General features: G+C 44.5%; 1 protein-coding gene across 2 annotated transcripts in view; it reads left to right on the forward strand.

The window, feature by feature from the left end:
• The window catches only part of WDR7 (WD repeat domain 7), a 329,543-nt gene that overhangs the window by 16,536 nt on the left and 294,474 nt on the right, over window positions 1-18,533 (forward strand). For both annotated transcript variants that reach the window (XM_065406020.1, XM_065406019.1), the window contains exons 6-11: window positions 4,502-4,621; window positions 5,207-5,352; window positions 8,170-8,272; window positions 11,528-11,669; window positions 14,867-15,115; window positions 16,755-16,975. In XM_065406020.1, coding sequence (XP_065262092.1) covers window positions 4,502-4,621; window positions 5,207-5,352; window positions 8,170-8,272; window positions 11,528-11,669; window positions 14,867-15,115; window positions 16,755-16,975 — 981 coding nt within the window. The remainder of the gene's footprint in view (window positions 1-4,501; window positions 4,622-5,206; window positions 5,353-8,169; window positions 8,273-11,527; window positions 11,670-14,866; window positions 15,116-16,754; window positions 16,976-18,533) is intronic.

Genomic DNA, 18,533 nt, shown 5'->3' on the forward strand with positions numbered 1-18,533 from the left:
TGTTATGGTACTAAAAACAAGTGTGTAAATATTCGTATCAGAGGGGTAGCCGTGTTAGTCTGAATCTGTAAAAAGCAACAGAGGGTCCTGTGGCACCTTTAAGACTAACAGAAGTATTGGGAGCATAAGCTTTCGTGGGTAAGAACCTCACTTCTTCAGATGCAAGTCATCTTTGCTTACTGTCTATCTTTCTGAGATACTTAAGACCCCCACATTATCTGAGCACTTGCATCTGAAGAAGTGAGGTTCTTACCCACGAAAGCTTATGCTCCCAATACTTCTGTTAGTCTTAAAGGTGCCACAGGACCCTCTGTTGCTTTGTGTAAATATTGTGGCTCAGGCTCTGAAGCCCACCTCTCAATGCCGGGCTTCATTGTCCAAACTCGAGCCCGAATGACTGCAGTTTTTACTGCTGTGGTGTGAGCCTGAATCTGTTGGAGACTCATTGCCCTGGGTTTTAAAATGCAGTGTAGACATATCCACTGTTGTCTTATTAAACTTTATTTTGAGTGATAAATTGAAATGTAAGGAGATTTTTGTTAAGATTTCCATATAGAAAAACTAACTATATATTATAAGACAAGTACAATTATTGATGTGTTATCTTTGCTTACTGTCTATCTTTCTGAGATACTTAAGACCCCCACATTATCTGAGCACTTCATGATATTCGTTGTGTTTTATACAACACCCCTATAGGCAGTGAAACATAATCATTTTAAAGATGGGGGAACAGGAGCACAGAGAGATTGTGAGTAGCTCATGGTCACACAGGAACTGAGGTCCTTTGAGTCCCACGGTAGAGCCCTAACCACTGAACCAATCCTTCCTCTTTTGTTCCTTAAATTAGATCCAGTTTTTGTGAAAGTGAGGAGGCTGATGTCATTGGCTAGAGCCAGGGAATTTCACAGACAAGTCATTGTATAAGCTTCTTATTCTTCTCCCCAACAATGCTCCCCGTGCATCCCTCCTACTGTTTCAGTTCAGGGTCTTTTCTAAGCACACTGCCAATCATAACAAAATATACTAAATTTTATGGTTGGAACAACGGGAGGAGGAGATCACCAAACTGCTTTGGTGTTCTTAGGTGCACAAAAACACAAAAGCTAGGAAATGAGGTAGCTGTCTACTAGCTGTCTTGCTTCCCCCCTCCCTTCTTCCTCTCCCTCTTTCTTGCGTCCCTTTCCAGTTTGTCATAAGATTTTATTATTAATAGAGGGTAAAATGTTCAAGGGTGCCTACCTAGGATGTAGGCACTCTTGAACATTTTACCTAGATTTTCTTGGTAACTGACTAAACAGTGGTTCTCAAACTTTATCATGTGGATCATTTATGATGAGATCCTCTTATGAACACTTCTCCCAATCCTAAGTGCACCCTTTTCCTCTGGTAGCTCTAATACTCGTTAACATGAAAGGGGTCAAATATAAAATAAACTCATTTGACATAAGGAGTGTGGCTGCTTGATTATATCTCATCCATTTTGTCTCTACATTGTTTTCCCCCTGCTTTTCCCTGACATAGGGCTTTCAGTTTACTATAACTGAGTCTCCACTTGTTGCCTGCAGCCCTCACTTCTCTAATTTCTACATGCTGTAGTAAGGAGAGGGCCTGAAACATAAGGCCTTGTATTAGTGGCCTGGTATGAGCACTGAGCCCTGGGCTAAAGTAATGGTCAAAACTTGCTAATATAAAGCAAAGTTAAGTTGTGAGCAAGAGGCAGGCCCTGCTCAGAGAATCTGGCAAGAACAAGGCTGATATTGCAGAAACACACATTCCTAAGTAGTGCTAGGCATAAGACTATATACGCAAACACATTCCAGAAAGCTGGTACCAGAGCACCTCGATACCAGCTGGTACCAGAACACCTCGATACCAGCACATTCCCCAAAGATAACAGAAACACACTGATCCATCCTAAAGATAAGGTCAGGATGACAGCATGATGGATAGAAATGTTTTGATCAAACCAACATGTACAAGGTAATGGGTGGCACCCAAATACGTCAGAAGGTGGCATTTAGATACGTCGAGGCAGGGCCGGCTCCAGGCACCAGGCACCCAAGCTGGTGCTTGGGGCGGCACCTGGAGGGGGGCGGCGCGGCGCTCGGGCCGCCGGGGAGAGCGGGGCCACAGCCGGGCTCGCCGCCCTCCCCCCCGCGCCCTCCCCCCGGCTGCCGGGGGGAGAGCCGAGCCCCAGCCGGGGCTCGCCGCCCTCTCGCCGCCCTGCCCCCGGCGCTCTGGCCGCTGGGGAGAGAGCCGAGCCCCAGCCGGGGCTCGCCGCCCTGCCCCCGGCGCTCTGGCCGCCGGGGGGAGAGTGGAGCCCCCGCCGGGGCTCGCCACCCTCCCCCCCCGGCCGCCGGAGGGAGAGTGGAGCCCCCACCGGGGCTCGCCACCCTCCCCCCCGGCCGCCGGGGGGAGAGTGGAGCCCCCGCCGGGGCTCGCCACCCTCCCCCCCGGCCGCCGGGGGGAGAGTGGAGCCCCCGCCGGGGCTTGCCGCCCTCCCCCCGGGGCTCCAGCCGCCCTCCCCCCCGGTGCCCTCCCCCCGGCCGCCGGGGGGAGAGCGGAGTCCCCGCCGGGGCTCGCCACCCTCCCCCCGGGGCTCCAGCCGCCCTCCCCCCCGGTGCCCTCCCCCCGGCCGCCGGGGGGAGAGTGGAGTCCCCGCCGGGGCTCGCCACCCTCCCCCCCGGCCGCCGGGGGGAGAGTGGAGCCCCCGCCGGGGCTCGCCACCCTCCCCCCCGGCCGCCGGGGGGAGAGTGGAGCCCCCGCCGGGGCTCGCCACCCTCCCCCCCGGCCGCCGGGGGGAGAGTGGAGCCCCCGCCGGGGCTTGCCGCCCTCCCCCCGGGGCTCCAGCCGCCCTCCCCCCCGGTGCCCTCCCCCCGGCCGCCGGGGGGAGAGCGGAGTCCCCGCCGGGGCTCGCCACCCTCCCCCCCGGCCGCCGGGGGGAGAGTGGAGCCCCCGCCGGGGCTTGCCGCCCTCCCCCCGGGGCTCCAGCCGCCCTCCCCCCCGGTGCCCTCCCCCCGGCCGCCGGGGGGAGAGCGGAGTCCCCGCCGGGGCTCGCCACCCTCCCCCCCGGCCGCCGGGGGGAGAGTGGAGCCCCCGCCGGGGCTCGCCACCCTCCCCCCCGGCCGCCGGGGGGAGAGTGGAGCCCCCGCCGGGGCTTGCCGCCCTCCCCCCGGGGCTCCAGCCGCCCTCCCCCCCGGTGCCCTCCCCCCGGCCGCCGGGGGGAGAGCGGAGTCCCCGCCGGGGCTCGCCACCCTCCCCCCCGGCCGCCGGGGGGAGAGTGGAGCCCCCGCCGGGGCTCGCCACCCTCCCCCCCGGCCGCCGGGGGGAGAGTGGAGCCCCCGCCGGGGCTTGCCGCCCTCCCTCCCGGTGCCCTCCCCCCGGCCGCCGGGGGGAGAGTGGAGCCCCCGCCGGGGCTTGCCGCCCTCCCCCCGGGGCTCCAGCCGCCCTCCCCCCCGGTGCCCTCCCCCCGGCCGCCGGGGGGAGAGCGGAGTCCCCGCCGGGGCTCGCCACCCTCCCCCCCGGCCGCCGGGGGGAGAGTGGAGCCCCCGCCGGGGCTCGCCACCCTCCCCCCCGGCCGCCGGGGGGAGAGTGGAGCCCCCGCCGGGGCTTGCCGCCCTCCCTCCCGGTGCCCTCCCCCCGGCCGCCGGGGGGAGAGCGGAGCCCCCTCCGGGGCTCGCCGCCCTCCCCCCGGGGCTCCGGCCGCCCTTCCCCCCCCCCCCCGCGGGGGGGGGGGGGGGGGCGGGGGCGGCCGGAGGCTTTTTTGCCTGGGGCGGCAAAAAAGCCAGAGCCGGCCCTGCGTCGAGGTAATACGTAATTTGTTTGTATTGGTGTATAAAGATGTATCTCAGAGGGAGTGTCTTTGCCAGCCTAGGGAGCAGTGGAAAGTCCTGCCACTGACCGAGCTGCGTCCATTGTCATGGGCATACATTTCTTAGTATACTTGTAGAGTCTACCAGGTGCTATTACTGTGCTTCGTCGACAATAAACCTGGCCGGGCCCCTTCGCTACTAAACCACATCTTGTGGTCTTATTGGGCGGTTCGCTCGAGGTCTGCTGTGCCAGCTATCTGCGCAGAACTGGCATGGCATATGGAGGGAACACAGACGCAGCCGAACATCTGACGACACATGCCACTTCATGGTTTTTCGTCTACTCTTCTGTATGCTTCCTATCCCTTTAGTTTTGGCAGTCTGCAAATTTGATCCTGGTTGAATTTTCACCAAAGAAATATCTGACAGAGTAAAACATGTTGCATCCACATGGGATTACACCCATACATCTTTGTATCTTGGGCTACCCCTCAGGAAATGTCCTTGCTTGAAGCTTGATAAATGTTTTGCTATTGTGACAGAAGAAGTTCTGTGGGACCACCTGAAATGCTCCTTAGACCTTCTCAGAGGTCCAGAGAGCATAATTTGAGAATCCTGGCACAAGGCAGAACAATTTTAGGTATCATAGGGTTAAATAAAGGTAACTTTCTTTCTTTCTCTTTTAGGATACGGAACCAGTATTTGAGGAGGAGTCTAAACCAATTTATTGTCAAAACTGCCAAAGCATTTCTTTCTGTGCATTTACCCAACGATCACTTTTGGTAGTGTGCTCCACATACTGGAGGGTAAGGATAACCAGTTAAGTAAAAAAACTGGCTTTTTCTTAGCAATAGAGGCTGATTTAATAAAACTGTTAGTGAGACATAGGGAAAGAAGCTTGGGAAAGTGTTTATAAATCAATTAGAGCTCTGAGTTATTGAGTATTTAGTCTATTTCAAGTATATTGGCTCACAGCGATGGGAGTATGTTGCGTTCACGCTTTGGACATTATTTAAAAAATAGATGAAAACCCCTTTTGAAGGTTAAATAGTTGATATGGTTTTGTTTTATGCAGACAAAAATCTGCAAAATCTAAATAAATAGAAAGCATGATATGCCGTACCATATTTGTAATGTGTATCAAAGGATTGCAAATATGACACAGACATTGTAATTTCTGTAACAAATGTATTTTCTTGGTTATTTTATGGAATTGAGTATGTATTAATTATCTTCTTAAGAAAATGCTGCCATAGGTAATAGAATTGAATGTTCCTTAAAACTAAATATGTGGAGGTATTAAATTATCAGCTATCCAAACATTTAAAATATGACCATGTAATGATAAACAAATAGACTTTTTGTTTTTGTTTAATTTTGCTTACTTCTAGGTTTTTGATGCTGGAGATTATTCCTTGTTATGTTCAGTTCCCAGTGAAAATGGACAAACGTGGACTGGCGGTGACTTTGTATCAGCTGATAAAGTGATCATATGGACAGAAGATGGACAAAGTTTTATTTACAAACTACCAGCCAGGTACTCAGAATTTTAAATAATGGAGCACATATGCGGTAGCAGGTAAAACTCAGAGATGTGGAATAAAAATAAAATGTTAAATCTGATTGGTTTGTTTGATCCCTAAATCACACTAATGTTGTTGAAACTAAAATGCCACTAACATACCTTAAAATTTGTTTATCCCCAAAATGTTGTACCTTAATGTTATGGTACATACCAAACAATACTAGGTAATAATAAAGTCAAAGCTTGAGACACGTATTTTCCATCATTACTATGATCCTTTGTGATTCGTTATTGCTGACATTGGAGAATATGTGGTGTTACTGGGTTTGCTTTTCCCTTGAAGGTGTGCCATGAACAAGTTCAAGCATGTATTTTAAATGTTTTGCTGAATCAGGGACACATCGAGGGAAGAAATATTATTTGTGCTATGTTAATTAGGATCAACAGCATGTTGTTACAGTAAGTTAAGTGTAGTATTTCAACCTTTAAAAAGCATTACTTGTTCTTGTACACAGAAAAGGTAAAAGATCAGACTTGGTTGGTTTTTAAAGTATGTTTCCACCAAAGATACTTAATTTAATGTTAATCAGACCCTTGTCTTTACTTCCTGGTTATGACTGGTTTCTGCTGAACTCATTGTTATCAGAACCACCTCAACTGGGAATGTCTGAATTGTATGCTGCTGATTAACTTGAATGGTGTGTGTTCCCAATTAATGGTTTAAAGATAAGGAATAGAACTAAACTGAACTATTTAAGGTTGGAGCCTTTGGGGCCGCTACAGATAAGTTAGTTTAGTGGAGGACTGTGAATGACACAATTAGTGCATGAGTCTGACGAAGTGGGTATTCACCCATGAAAGCTTATGCTTCAATACATCTGTTAGTCTATAAGGTGCCACAGGACTCTTTGTTGCTTTTTACAGATCCAGACTAACACGGCTACCCCTCTGATACAATTAGTGATAGCATAAAAGACTTTATTTAAAATAAAATAATCAGGTCAAGTAAACAGGTATTGCAGTATAACGATACACTGCATTTATACCATATTCCAAGATGAAACGGTGCATCTAGGGGTAATCAGTCCCTTGTTGAGAAGAACGGGCATGTAATCCTTTCTTTAATGGTACCTTGATGGCCAATGTGTGTGCTAACCTAAAATTAATGCTACCATTTTTATAATCAATTATAATAATACCCCTTAATTAATTAGGCCCACCTTTTACCATATCTATATTTCCACCACCATGATTAAATATTTTCTACTTTATCATAGGCTATTTCACATGAAATGTCATCTTAATTAACATCTATGTAAATATTGTTCCAGTAACTATTAGTACAGATAATATTCTTCCAAAACATACACATTTTGTTTAGAGCATTTGTTAAAACCAAAATATGTTTGCTGCATGACCTGGCCTACCTTACCTCTAACTTGACCCTGAATTGTCTACTTGACTCATATTAGGCCTTATTATCTTTAAGCCCAAATTTAGGCCCAAAAACGTATTCTCTACTTACATTTCAGCACATTGGTATAAGCGAACATCATCTCTATAGGCTACATTCTTTCTCAACTCCATTTGCATGAAATATGCTGTGATTCTTGCTGAGTTTGTAGCCAGTGCAAAATTGTTTTATGCTTCTGTGATTATGTGGTGAGATCCTGTTTAACCTTTCCTAAGCCACTGTTTGATCTAATTTCTGTACCGCATGTCTTGAACGTTATCTGGACGAGTTTTGGAACCAGTTCTGTCCTAGACATAAGCCTACTAACAGTATCCCAGGTCAAGCTAATATTTCTTAGTAACATGTTGCCGGTCTGTGGGCCTGCTAATTGGTACAATATACAAGAGAGTGTCTCCAGCCCTGGAATCAGTTATCTGATGTTTTTTAGAGAGCAGTTTTATCACTTTTCTTTTTAGTTATTGTCATGAGAGAAAGACCTCCTGTCTCAGCCTATCCAAGATGCTTTGTTTTTGTAATGACATGCTGTGGTAAATAAATTTTAGTTACACATGATTCGGATCATAATTCATTATATATGACAGGAAAATTATACAGTCCTCTCAATCTGAGCTAGAAAATGATTGTCTTTAAATATAGTATTTGTAGCCACTTGAAATTTTAATTTTTTAATTGTTCTCAATTCTATACAGTCTTCTGACTGTATTTGTTTGGGGAGCATGTCTCTTCATAATGTATAAGCTCTTAGGTTTTGTATGCAGAATCTAATAAGGATCAGTAGAATTCTGTGTGGAGTTCAGAGTGTTAGTTTAAACCTGTAAAGCCCTAATTGGTTTGTGATAAAGTTATCTGAGAGAGCATCTCTCTCCACATCATATACTGCCGCAGCAGGGATCAGCAGAAGGGCTTGAGTTAGAGCTCCCTCAATATAAATGGGAGGGAGTTGCTGGCAGGGCGCTTTGTGAGGAATCTTTGGTTTTGGCACTCGCTCCTCCCCCTCCTTGGTCCACCAGAGGCTAGATTGAACCTCCCAGGTCCACTGCAAAGCTCATCTTCTTTCTTTTCTAAGGCCATTGAGGTGGAAGTAGACTGAGCTGGATACATTTATGAGTAGCCCTCTGTTTATATCGCGATTTTTAGTTTACGTGAAATAAACCTAGGTGACTGAATGGGCATCTGTATAGTTATATATTGAAAAATTGACAAAATGAATAAATATAATGTAGTGGAAACACTGATTTTTTTTTAAAGTATTTTTTTGTTAGTAAATTCTGCATTTAAACAGTGATACAGTAATAGATTCTTAATAAGGTCAGGGTTCTAAATTGGTGTCTTTTTTTGTTCTGTGTTAAACTCAGTTGCCTACCAGCTAGTGATACGTTTCGCAGTGATGTGGGAAAAGCTGTTGAAAATTTAATTCCTCCTTTACTGTTCAGTGTATTGGACCGAGCAGATAAACAGGTAAAACACATTCCTTGTCTTGTGGATTATGCTGTGCATGGTTTTTATATAAAAACTAGCTCACAAACATTACAAATTGTCTATTTCTTCTCCTTAGTTAAAGTCAACATTTTCAGAGAATAACTGACTTTTTAAAGTGTAATTCATTTGGCTTAATTTCCTAATCCTTTAGTATTTCATGAGTTTGTGGTGTGTGTGGTTTTTTTTTTTTAAGATGAATGTCATAATTAGCACTGCACAGGTCAGATCAGTTTGTTTTCAGTTCTTCAGGCATCCTCACACCAATGCACCAATTTAGATATCATTTTTCCTTTCTTTTCAGTGAATATTGTTAGATGGTATCCTCCAATAATAATCTTCTAGGTCAAGCATGTCATACTTATTCTGAGCCTGAATTACCCATTTGGTTAGAGTGTGTGGGGTGTGAGGTGGGAAAAAGCTAACTAGCAAGGAGGCAAGTTTCACAGTCTTGCCCAATTGCTACTGGAAAATGAGTCTCAATATCTAAGGGAGTGCTAAGTATTACATTTACACAAATCTAAGGTTTTTTTAAAAAGTTAAATTCATTTATGAGCCTCCTTGCCTCTGTCCATTAACTTGGGTTGCCATTTATTTCCCTCTTTGACCATTCTCACCAACCCTTTTTTGAATTTTCCCCTCCCTTTTCTCCATCCCCTGCTCCACTTTGGACACTTTCCTTTCCCTCATCCCCGTCACATCATTTGGAGGGTCTTTTGTACCATTCTCCCTCCTCACATACACACAACTTGTGGGTCCCCCCTCTCCTGTGTTCTCTCCTCACCCTTTTGGGATTCTTCCCTCCCTCTCCCTTGATTCCCCAGACCCCTGTTCAGTAGAGGAAGCAGCAGAGAAGGAGACACTGATAATATAATTTTTTAATGATAATAAGGGTTTTTTCTTTTTTAAATATATAAATAAATACACACATAGTAAGATAGCTTAGACATCTCGGATTACTGTACACTCGTTACTAGAGCATATAGCCAATTTCCCTTTGTATGTATTGTTTTGGTTGTTTTTATTTTTGGGTTGCTTTCTGTCCCTTTTATGCTACTGTCATATTAGGCTGAAGAGCTTAGTTCTGTACAATTTAAATAAAACAGTCTTCTGGAAAATGTTGCCTTTTGAATACTGAAACCTAAGTAAAGTAAAAGCTTTGTTATCCGGCATGTTGGGAGGATGGGGGAAGGGGGTGCCGGTTAGTCAAAAATTCTTGTTAACTAAGAGTTATACTGACCAATGGAGGAAAGACGTTTGGGTGTGGACGGGAACTCGGGGCAGGGGGTTGGGGCGCGGGAGGGGTTTCGCGTGCTGGATCCGGGTGGCGCTCACCTTGGTTCCCTGGAAGCGGCGACATATCCCTGCTGCTCCTAGGCGTAGGCGCAGCCAGGTGGCTCTGCGGGCTGCCTCCGCCCACGGGTGCCACCCTCGCAGCTCCCATTGGCTGCGGTTCCTGGCCAATGGGAGCTGCGGAGCCAGCACTCGGGCAGGGCGAGGTGGGGGCAGTGCATGGAGCCCCCATGGCTGTTCCTCTGCCGAGGAGCATCAGGGACATGTCACCGCCACCAGGGAGCCATGCGGAGCCAGGTAGGAAGCCTGCCGGCCCCGCGTCAACTGGACTTTTCATGGTTATCAGAAATGCTGGTTTCTAGAGTTTTCCGGTTGGTAAAGTGCCGGAAAACACCGTCTTTACTGTATAACTACAGTGTAATGCAATGAGGTGGAAAAAAGTCAGTGCAATTTTTGGGCTCTGTACCTCAGAGGTTTTGTGCCAAAGGGTGGTGAACCATTAACAGAAAAATGTAGACCAGGGGTCGGCAACCTTTCAGAAGTGGCATGCCGAGTCTTCATTTATTCACTCTCTAATTTAAGGTTTCACGTGCCAATAATACATTTTAACGTTTTTAGAAGGTCTCTTTCTATAAGTCTGTAATATATAACTAAACTATTGTATGTAAAGTAAATAAGGTTTTTAAAATGTTTAAGAAGCTTCATTTAAAGTTAAATTAAAATGCAGAGGCCCCTGGACTGGTGGCCAGGACCTGGGCAGTGTGAGTGCCACTGAAAATCAGCTCACGTGCCGCCTTTGGCACGCATGCCATAGGTTGCCTACCCCTGATGTAGACAAACTGAAGGGACTGCAGAGAAAGTAACAAAAATGATTGAAGAGCTGAAGGGATTTATGTAGAATCTGAGAAAAGACTGGATGTATGAAGTATATACTCTGTAGCTTGGCTAAGCAACTGCTAAAGTGAGGCATACTGACACATATTTGAGGGGTATTTGGAAATATATAGTATGGTTCAAGGGATACCTAACAATTGGACTGAAATTAAGAAAAGGTAAACTTAGGGTAAATATTGAGTAAAACTAATTGAGTGATATTTATAAGACACTCTGGAATAGTTTCCTCAGGGAAATAATGGAAGCCTTTTCTTATTTAAAATAATACTAGGCAAAGTGCTAGAGAGGATATTATTGGGAACAATCCTGCACTGGCAGAGATATGGACCAAGATAACCTAATGTCTCTTCCATCTCTATTTTCTGTAATGGAACTTACAGTAGATTTTTGAACATCAGGCAACTGTACTTCAAAAGGGATAGAGTTTCAAAAGTGCTCAGTACATGGCAGCTGTAAGTGAGGTGCTGAAATGGGAGTTGAGTTCTTTTGGAAGACTAGACATAAAAATGTATCGCTATTGTATAACTTGAAATTGATGCCCTTTTTGACACTGTAAACACTGAGATGCTTAAAACAATACAGTATTCATATTCATAGATATGCATAAGTTAAAAAGAATAACTTGGTCACAAGATAGTTTTTAGGAATACATTTTTTTTTTTTTTAGTTTAACCATAATATTGTCCCAACAGAAGAGATTGAAACCTTTCCTGACTATTTTATTATCGGACACTGTTTAACTCATTCTGTATTCTGTTTGTGTTTCAGATCTTATTGCTGTTAACTTTCAGCATTTCAAATCACACCTTTCAGTCCTCTGTTGCAATTAAATTGTCTATTTTAAAATTCTGCCTGATATATTTTATGTTTATAATATGCTCTGTAATTAGTCTTGGTTTTGTTTTGCTATGTGTTACTTTGTTTTCCCATTCTTTTTTGTCTTTAAAAGGTATAGCAGGAATAGAGAAGGTTATGTGAGGGAAGTTATTGTCAAGATTAGGAACCTGCCATATGCATCTGAAATTGTTCTAATATGTCTTTATTTTACAGCTGCTTATCTGTCCCCCTATTACTCGATTCTTCTATGGACGCAGGGAGTGTTTCCATAAACTTCTAATCCAGGGAGATTCTTCAGGGAGACTGTGTATTTGGAATGTGCCAGGTACACTTGAACTGCAAGACAACACAGAAGGTAGCGTTAACTAACACACACTGACTTGCTGCCAAAACTTTTAACAAGTCGCTCCCTTTTTTTGCTCATTTGGTTATATGTGTGACATTCCCTGGGTGAACGTGCTTCCTCTTCTCCTCTAAGTCCATTAATTTAATATGCTTATCCGCCTTCTAACATAACACCATCCTCAGTGGTATGTGATGTAAGAGCCTGATTAGAACCATTCTTTCCATTCCTACTCTTCTGTAAGCTTCTTCAGGTGGTGGATTGGGTGAGGGAACAAATCTCTCTGGTTAGTGTGAGGAGGGGCAGATACGGGAATGAGGTGGAGGGGAAGTCTCCTTTCTGGCCTGGATTTCCCACTATCTCTTGTTAAAGCAGATGGGTGGTTGCAGGAAGACAAGGTGGTATGACTCCCTGTGCTACTGGAAGCTTCCGTGAGGGTGGCAGAAGAGGAATTCTTCTTGCAGTAGCTGCTATTGCTGTGGCAAAGCAAGGCAAACTTGTGGTGTGAAAACTGCCTGAGGAGAGTAAGTGCTGGTTCGCTCCCAGCCTTAGGATGTGATGGCAATTTTAACACACAGAGTTGGACCCAGCATTTTTGGGTATATCTGAATTTTTTTTTTTTCTTGCTGTGCTCCTTATCCAAACCCAAGAGTGGATAGAAACGAGTTATCACACCTCTGTGTAAGAGACCAGCCTGTGGTGTTTGGGGAACGTTAGAGAGATGGTTCTTTGGCATACACCTCAAACTTAACTGACTAATTTTACATAAAATTTGTGGAGAGAGGGTTGGGGGAGGGGGAGGAAGAGAGGGGGGAAAGGAAGGAATATTTAGGTTTTACCAGTCTCCTGTTCAAAAAGTAAAACCCAGCTGCTTGTTCTTTTTGACCCTAGTAACTGGTTTACTTCTGTTTTTATATTTAAGGCTGTAATTCAGAAGAAGAATGGCTGCAATTTTCTTTTAAATTTAAAGCTGAGATTTTCGTTCAGAGACCACAGGGTGGCTCAGTTATCTGGAGGCTCACACAAACCGCCTCCTGTATATCATTGCTAGTGTGCTTAGTGGAACACCTCTGTACCAGCACCCAATACTTTTATTTTCAGGACGTAAATGTGCTTCACCTACATTTTAGCTTTTTACACTAAAATGCTCTTATTAATTAAGGAAAAAATACAGATACAGTTTTGTTAAGCTGTACACTACTGGTATTTAACAAAATACTACCTTGTGCTATGGGCCATATTAGCCTTTTCAAACCAAAGACCCAATCCTTCAAATATTTACACATGTACCACCACCTTCAGGCCTATAACATGACTCTGCTCTGCTTATAAATTTTGCTGCTTGTTCCTGTACAACGTCACGAAAACCCAGCCTTTCCTCACTGTTCACATAACTAATATTCTCATCCAGGCCATCATTATCTCACATCTTAACTACAGCAACGTCGTCCTCATCTGTTGCTGACAAATGCAGTCTTGCCTCCCTTAAATCTATTCATAATGCTGCTTCAAAAATAATCTTCCTGTCTTGTTACATGGACCATATCACCCTTATACGCATACACCTTTTGCATTCCTCCACCGACTCCTCCCCTTTCCCCCTTTCCACTGCATGAAGCACAAAGTATTTGTCTTCCTCTTTTTAGGCTCTTCATGGCTGCCCCTACTTTGCCTATAATTTCAATGTTCTATAGAGATGTAGACTCCCACCTCCTATCTGTCAATGATGCTGCCCTTGGTTGGCCATTTGTCACAGTTTCAGACAAACACTGCTGTGCACCTTCCATGTCACCTCTTTATGCATAGAAGAAACTCCCTGTAAAAATCTGCAAGGTCACTCACTACATTATCCTCCTTTAAATCTCTCTCTATTTTGTGATGACTAAAAAAAAAAAACAACTTTGGTTAAACGAGTGCTACGACCACTGCTTTCATACTGATTTCAGTTGTCTTGCTGTTCCCTTGTGCTTCCATTTTCCTGATATATTTGTCATAGCCATCTGCTGTCTGTTGTTTTAAGATTTTAAGCTCTTCAGAACAGGGACTATTTCTTTTTTCTTACAGTGTCTAGCACAAAGGTGTCCTGGCTCCAAGTGCTTCTGCAATACAAAAAATAATGTACTTCACTCAAACGATGAATATTAAGCATGTGCACAAGTATATTTAGAATCAAGACCACCAGAATTGGCTTCGATGGAGTGTGGTTTTTTTCACCTTCCTCACAGCGGGTGTGAGGATGGACCTTTTCTGGTGAATAGAAAAGGTGGTAGGCCATATGTCGCAACTTATTTTGTAATATTGGGCAGATGTTCCATAGGGAGGGCAGCCAGTGACCAGATAAATGGTCTGGTAAAGGACTTAAAAGGAGGTACTGGATAAAGAAACAGAACAGGGGATTGGGTTCAGGGACTCCCCTGACTGGTACAACAGGGAGCCAACTCCCCCTGTTTTCATAGCCCTCCTTAAGCCTCTTGCGAGGCTGGTGGATGGTAAGATCCAGGCCATGGGTCGGCTGGGGGACCTGGATGAAAACAAAGGGCGGCTGGTGGAAGCCCCGGAGAATTGATTTGAATAAGCATGGATTTACCTGCACTGTACACTTTATCTGCCGGGTAGTCCCAGACATCTATATAATAAAGTTGCGGCCTGATTAAAACTCATAACAAGTCTCCTGTCCTTCTTGCGGTATACCCATACAATCAAGAGACCTTCAAAGAACAACTAGATGTTGAAGAAAGGGGCTGTGAGTCAGTAGTTTCTTCTGATCAGTTAGTAAACCAGTGCTGCACTGTGTTCCTACAGCAGTCCTCTTTCAGATGAGATGTAGAGTTGAAGTCTTAGCTGTGTTTTGTCATTGAAAAAATCCAATAGTACTTTTCACAAGACTTAAAGGAGTTAACTGGGGTCTCTTACTAAATTCCATGTCTGGTAATTGCCATCTGTCTGAATAAGTTCCTTGTGCAGTTTAAGTTGGATACATTCTTTTTCAATTCCTTTCTCAAACTCTGGTCTGGTATTTCTGTGTGCTAGTAGAGTTGAGTGTTAAAGTTTGACTGACTGCATTGTTATGGTAGGTGAATTAATCTCCAATATGTGTTTTGTACTTACTTACAAGGGTGTTGTAAAATTTACTAATATTGATAAAGGGCTTTGAGATCTTCTCAAGACAGGTACTATAATTATTTTAATCACTTTTTTTTTTTTAACAGGACTGCAAATGACAACTTCAACTTCTCTGCAAGAAGCTTTTTGTAAACTTACTCCTCGTCCTGCTGGAATTATAGACCAATTAAGCTTAATACCAAACAGTAACGAACCACTTAAAGTTACAGCCAGCGTGTATATCCCAGCACATGGACGCCTGGTTTGTGGTCGTGAAGATGGAAGCATTGTTATTGTGCCAGCAACTCAAACTGCAATAGTTCAGCTTCTGCAAGGAGAGCACATGCTCAGGAGAGGTATGTAGCAAACATTAGACATGCATGGCTGAATTACAAAAGGTGCTGGTCGTCTGCAAACAACGTTGAAATAAGTAGGAATTGTGGGAGGTCACTTTTCAGCATCAAGTGCTTTAGCGAATAAAAGATAAAAAGGGAACCATTTTTACAATACTCTTGATGATCGCTAAATTCTTTTATATCAGGAGAAATCTAAATAATAAACACAAGCAGGCGCCTAGCTCATGTTATGCTGTCTGGAGTGGCTCACAACTGTTAGTGCCTACCTCATGGTAGACTGTCAGAAAACAGGGTAGACACCCCAACGTTGTGTCGTGTTCTATAATTAGATTTCACCAAACCAGTAACACATGTGAACTGGATCACTATACCAATCTTACCGTGGAGTCACAGACAGTCCCCATAGCCTCTCCAGATTATCGTGCCACCCAGGCAAACTGAACTTCATGATAAAAGGTCACTTAAACCAAAAATCACACCACATCAGGTTGTTCCCAGTCCCAAGAGACCAATCACTTACCTCAGATCAGTTGGTACTCTAGATCTTACACCAAAGACAATGCTGGTAGCCAATTCTATAGTAAACTAAAGGTTTATTCGCTAAGAAAAGGAAATGAGTTACTGAGAGGTTAAAGTAGGTGAAATATATGCACAGGTGAGTCACAGTTCATAATGCCAAATGGTGGCAGTGATGTAATAAACTGCCAGTTTCCCAAAAGTCTTTTCAGGGTACCCAGATTGTCTCTGGGGATCTCCGCTTTGCATCTGGTGCACTTCCCTGTAAGAGTCCAAACAGTCCAGAGATGAAGGATATTTCCTTGAATCCATACTTACAGCTTCTTCTCACAGAAAACAAGCTGACAGTGTCACTGCCTTTCCTTTGATGGTAGAGCACGAGGAATGCATTTTGAGTCTTTGACCTCTAATCATCACACACAATGACCACTTCCTTTGAAATTAGCTCTTTTCTGTCAGAGTTCTTCATTTGCATTCTACAAGGTTTCTTTCTCCTTTGATGGATTATTTAGTTACAGGGGTACACACAATATAAATGTTTGCTACTACATTATAACAGGACAGGGGCGGGGAAAGCTTCCTAACAGTGGGGAGGCCAACGGCGCCTGAACCGTGGCCCCACCCCCTTGCACCGCCCCTTCCCCCCGCGGCCCCTCTCCTGCACTGGCTTTTCCCCCACAAGACCCCGCTGCCTCCTTCCCCCCGTCGCTCGTCCTTAAGGCTTGTAAAAAGTGGGAGGGCCATGATCCGCTGGCCCACCCTGTTCCAACCCCCCTTTAACAGGATACAGATAAGTGAAAACAATGCAAGTGACATCCCATTAGTTTTCATGAAGTTTAAACACTGGATACACTTATACATTTAACAATCACTGTGATCTATACTAATAAACAAGTGAATTGGCCTGGGGCTTTGGCATGAGCTGGTACCTGGTCTACCAGTGTCACAACTAGTATATCTGCACGAGGGGTGAGGAAGGAAGGGTGAAGATTTGAGAATTCTCCCTGCCTCTTTTACCACTCCTGCTAAAATTATACTCCATTTTTTAATTAAAATATTGTTGAATTTTGAAAGTTATTTTTTGTCCTATTAAACTTTTTTTTTTTTTTTTATTATTTCCCAGGTTGGCCACCTCACAGAAATCTCCGGGCTCATCGGAACAAAGTTACATGTTTACTGTATCCTCATCAGGTCTCATCTCGTTATGACCAAAGATACTTGATCTCAGGTGGTGTGGATTTCTCAGTCATTATATGGGACATCTTTTCTGGAGAAATGAAACACATCTTCTGTGTCCATGGTGGAGAGATTACACAGCTTCTAGTTCCACCAGAAAACTGTAGTGTAAGTTTATATTAAATGCACACTAGTATCGTGGATTCCTCACTTGTCTATAATGCAGTCCTCGAAAAATTATATTGACAGAACCCTCATAATGAGTGTGCATATATACAGACATTTTGGACAAAACAAACAACATTTACTAAATTGAGAGACATATGTCGGCCAAATACAACTCGCATTGACATGTGTAGGTGTTAATTGTTGAGTTAGGAGCAAAGTGAAATTATTTCATGATTTTGCTTTTTTTAGTTGAGCAATTAAGACAGTCTGGTTTGTCAGAATTAGCTGGATACATTGGTACACTTGTATCATGTTGCTCTTATTTTTTAAAAATGTTAGTCAGCACCAAGCTTTTAACTGTATGCATTTCTAAATTAATCCATCACTGTAATATGTAGGTCCTATTGTTACACTTAATGAATCTTAATCTTTTGTTCTACTCTATTCTGTTTTAGAAATTATTAAGTAAAAGAATGAGCTGCTGGTTCATTTTTTTGATAACTGAAGTTGAGTTATAATTTAAACTGTTTTACACAAAATACACACACGTAAATATAGATATATGCATATGCAAAATATATTAAGTCTTGGGGATTGTCTATACAGTGAGTTAGTGAGTGACAAGCTGTGGTGTAATGTGTAGCACTTTAGTCTCCCGTACAGAAGCTGTCTGTGTGGACCCTACTGCTGTGTGCTAAAAGTCCCCTAGTGCAGTTTCCCCAGGAGGGGAAGTGAGGAACCTCTGAGTTGCTGCTCCTTTAAGAGGAAGGTAGTGCAGAGGACTAGAGCCACAAAGTCATCAGAAGAAAAGAAAGTGAAGCAGAAGGGAAAGGGAAGCAAGCAAGCGTAACTGCTGCTGGTTCAGTAGGAGTGTTGGCTGTCTGGAAAGGACATGAGGAAGAGAGACCATAGCAGAGGTCCCAGACAAGGCAGTAGGGGCAGTAGTCATTGATTTTGGAGGTGGGATGCCCCCACTGCAGTTGAGTGGTTTTGTTTTTGGAAAGAGTTTATTTTGGGGAATGGGGTGAATAGGGACCTAAGGCAAGTATTGGGGGTATTCCTGAGGAGCATAGAAGGGAAGGAGGGAGAGATATGGGAGAGGGGGTTGTTTTTCCTGGGAAAACTGGGGGCTGTGTATGGTGGGAAAGATGGGCTGAGTTCCTGGGGGCTGGAGGCTTCAGGAAAAAGAACCAAAGGTTCTCTTCAGGAATTTGGGCTGAGGAATGTGCTTGCAAAATGGGTTGGGGGCTAGGTGGGGGTTAAAAGCAGAGATAAGTGGGTTTCTGAGGGGTGGGGCCACTAAAAGTAAGGTTTGAAAAAGGTCATCTCTTCCCTTTCCAAGCCCATCTGGTACTCTGAATAAATGGCAGAGCACTTTGGAACCTAAAGTTTGGTGTTAGGGGCTTGAACTGAGAGCTGCTTTTAGGCACCCAATTCAGTAGTAATAATATAATATATGGAGATATACCTATCTCATAGAACTGGAAGGGACCCTGAAAGGTCATTGAGTCCAGCCCCCCGCCTTCACTAGCAGGACCAAGTACTGATTTTGCCCCAG

Source organism: Emys orbicularis, chromosome 6 (genome assembly GCF_028017835.1).
Source record: "Emys orbicularis isolate rEmyOrb1 chromosome 6, rEmyOrb1.hap1, whole genome shotgun sequence".
In the NCBI taxonomy this organism is placed as follows: domain Eukaryota; kingdom Metazoa; phylum Chordata; order Testudines; family Emydidae; genus Emys; species Emys orbicularis.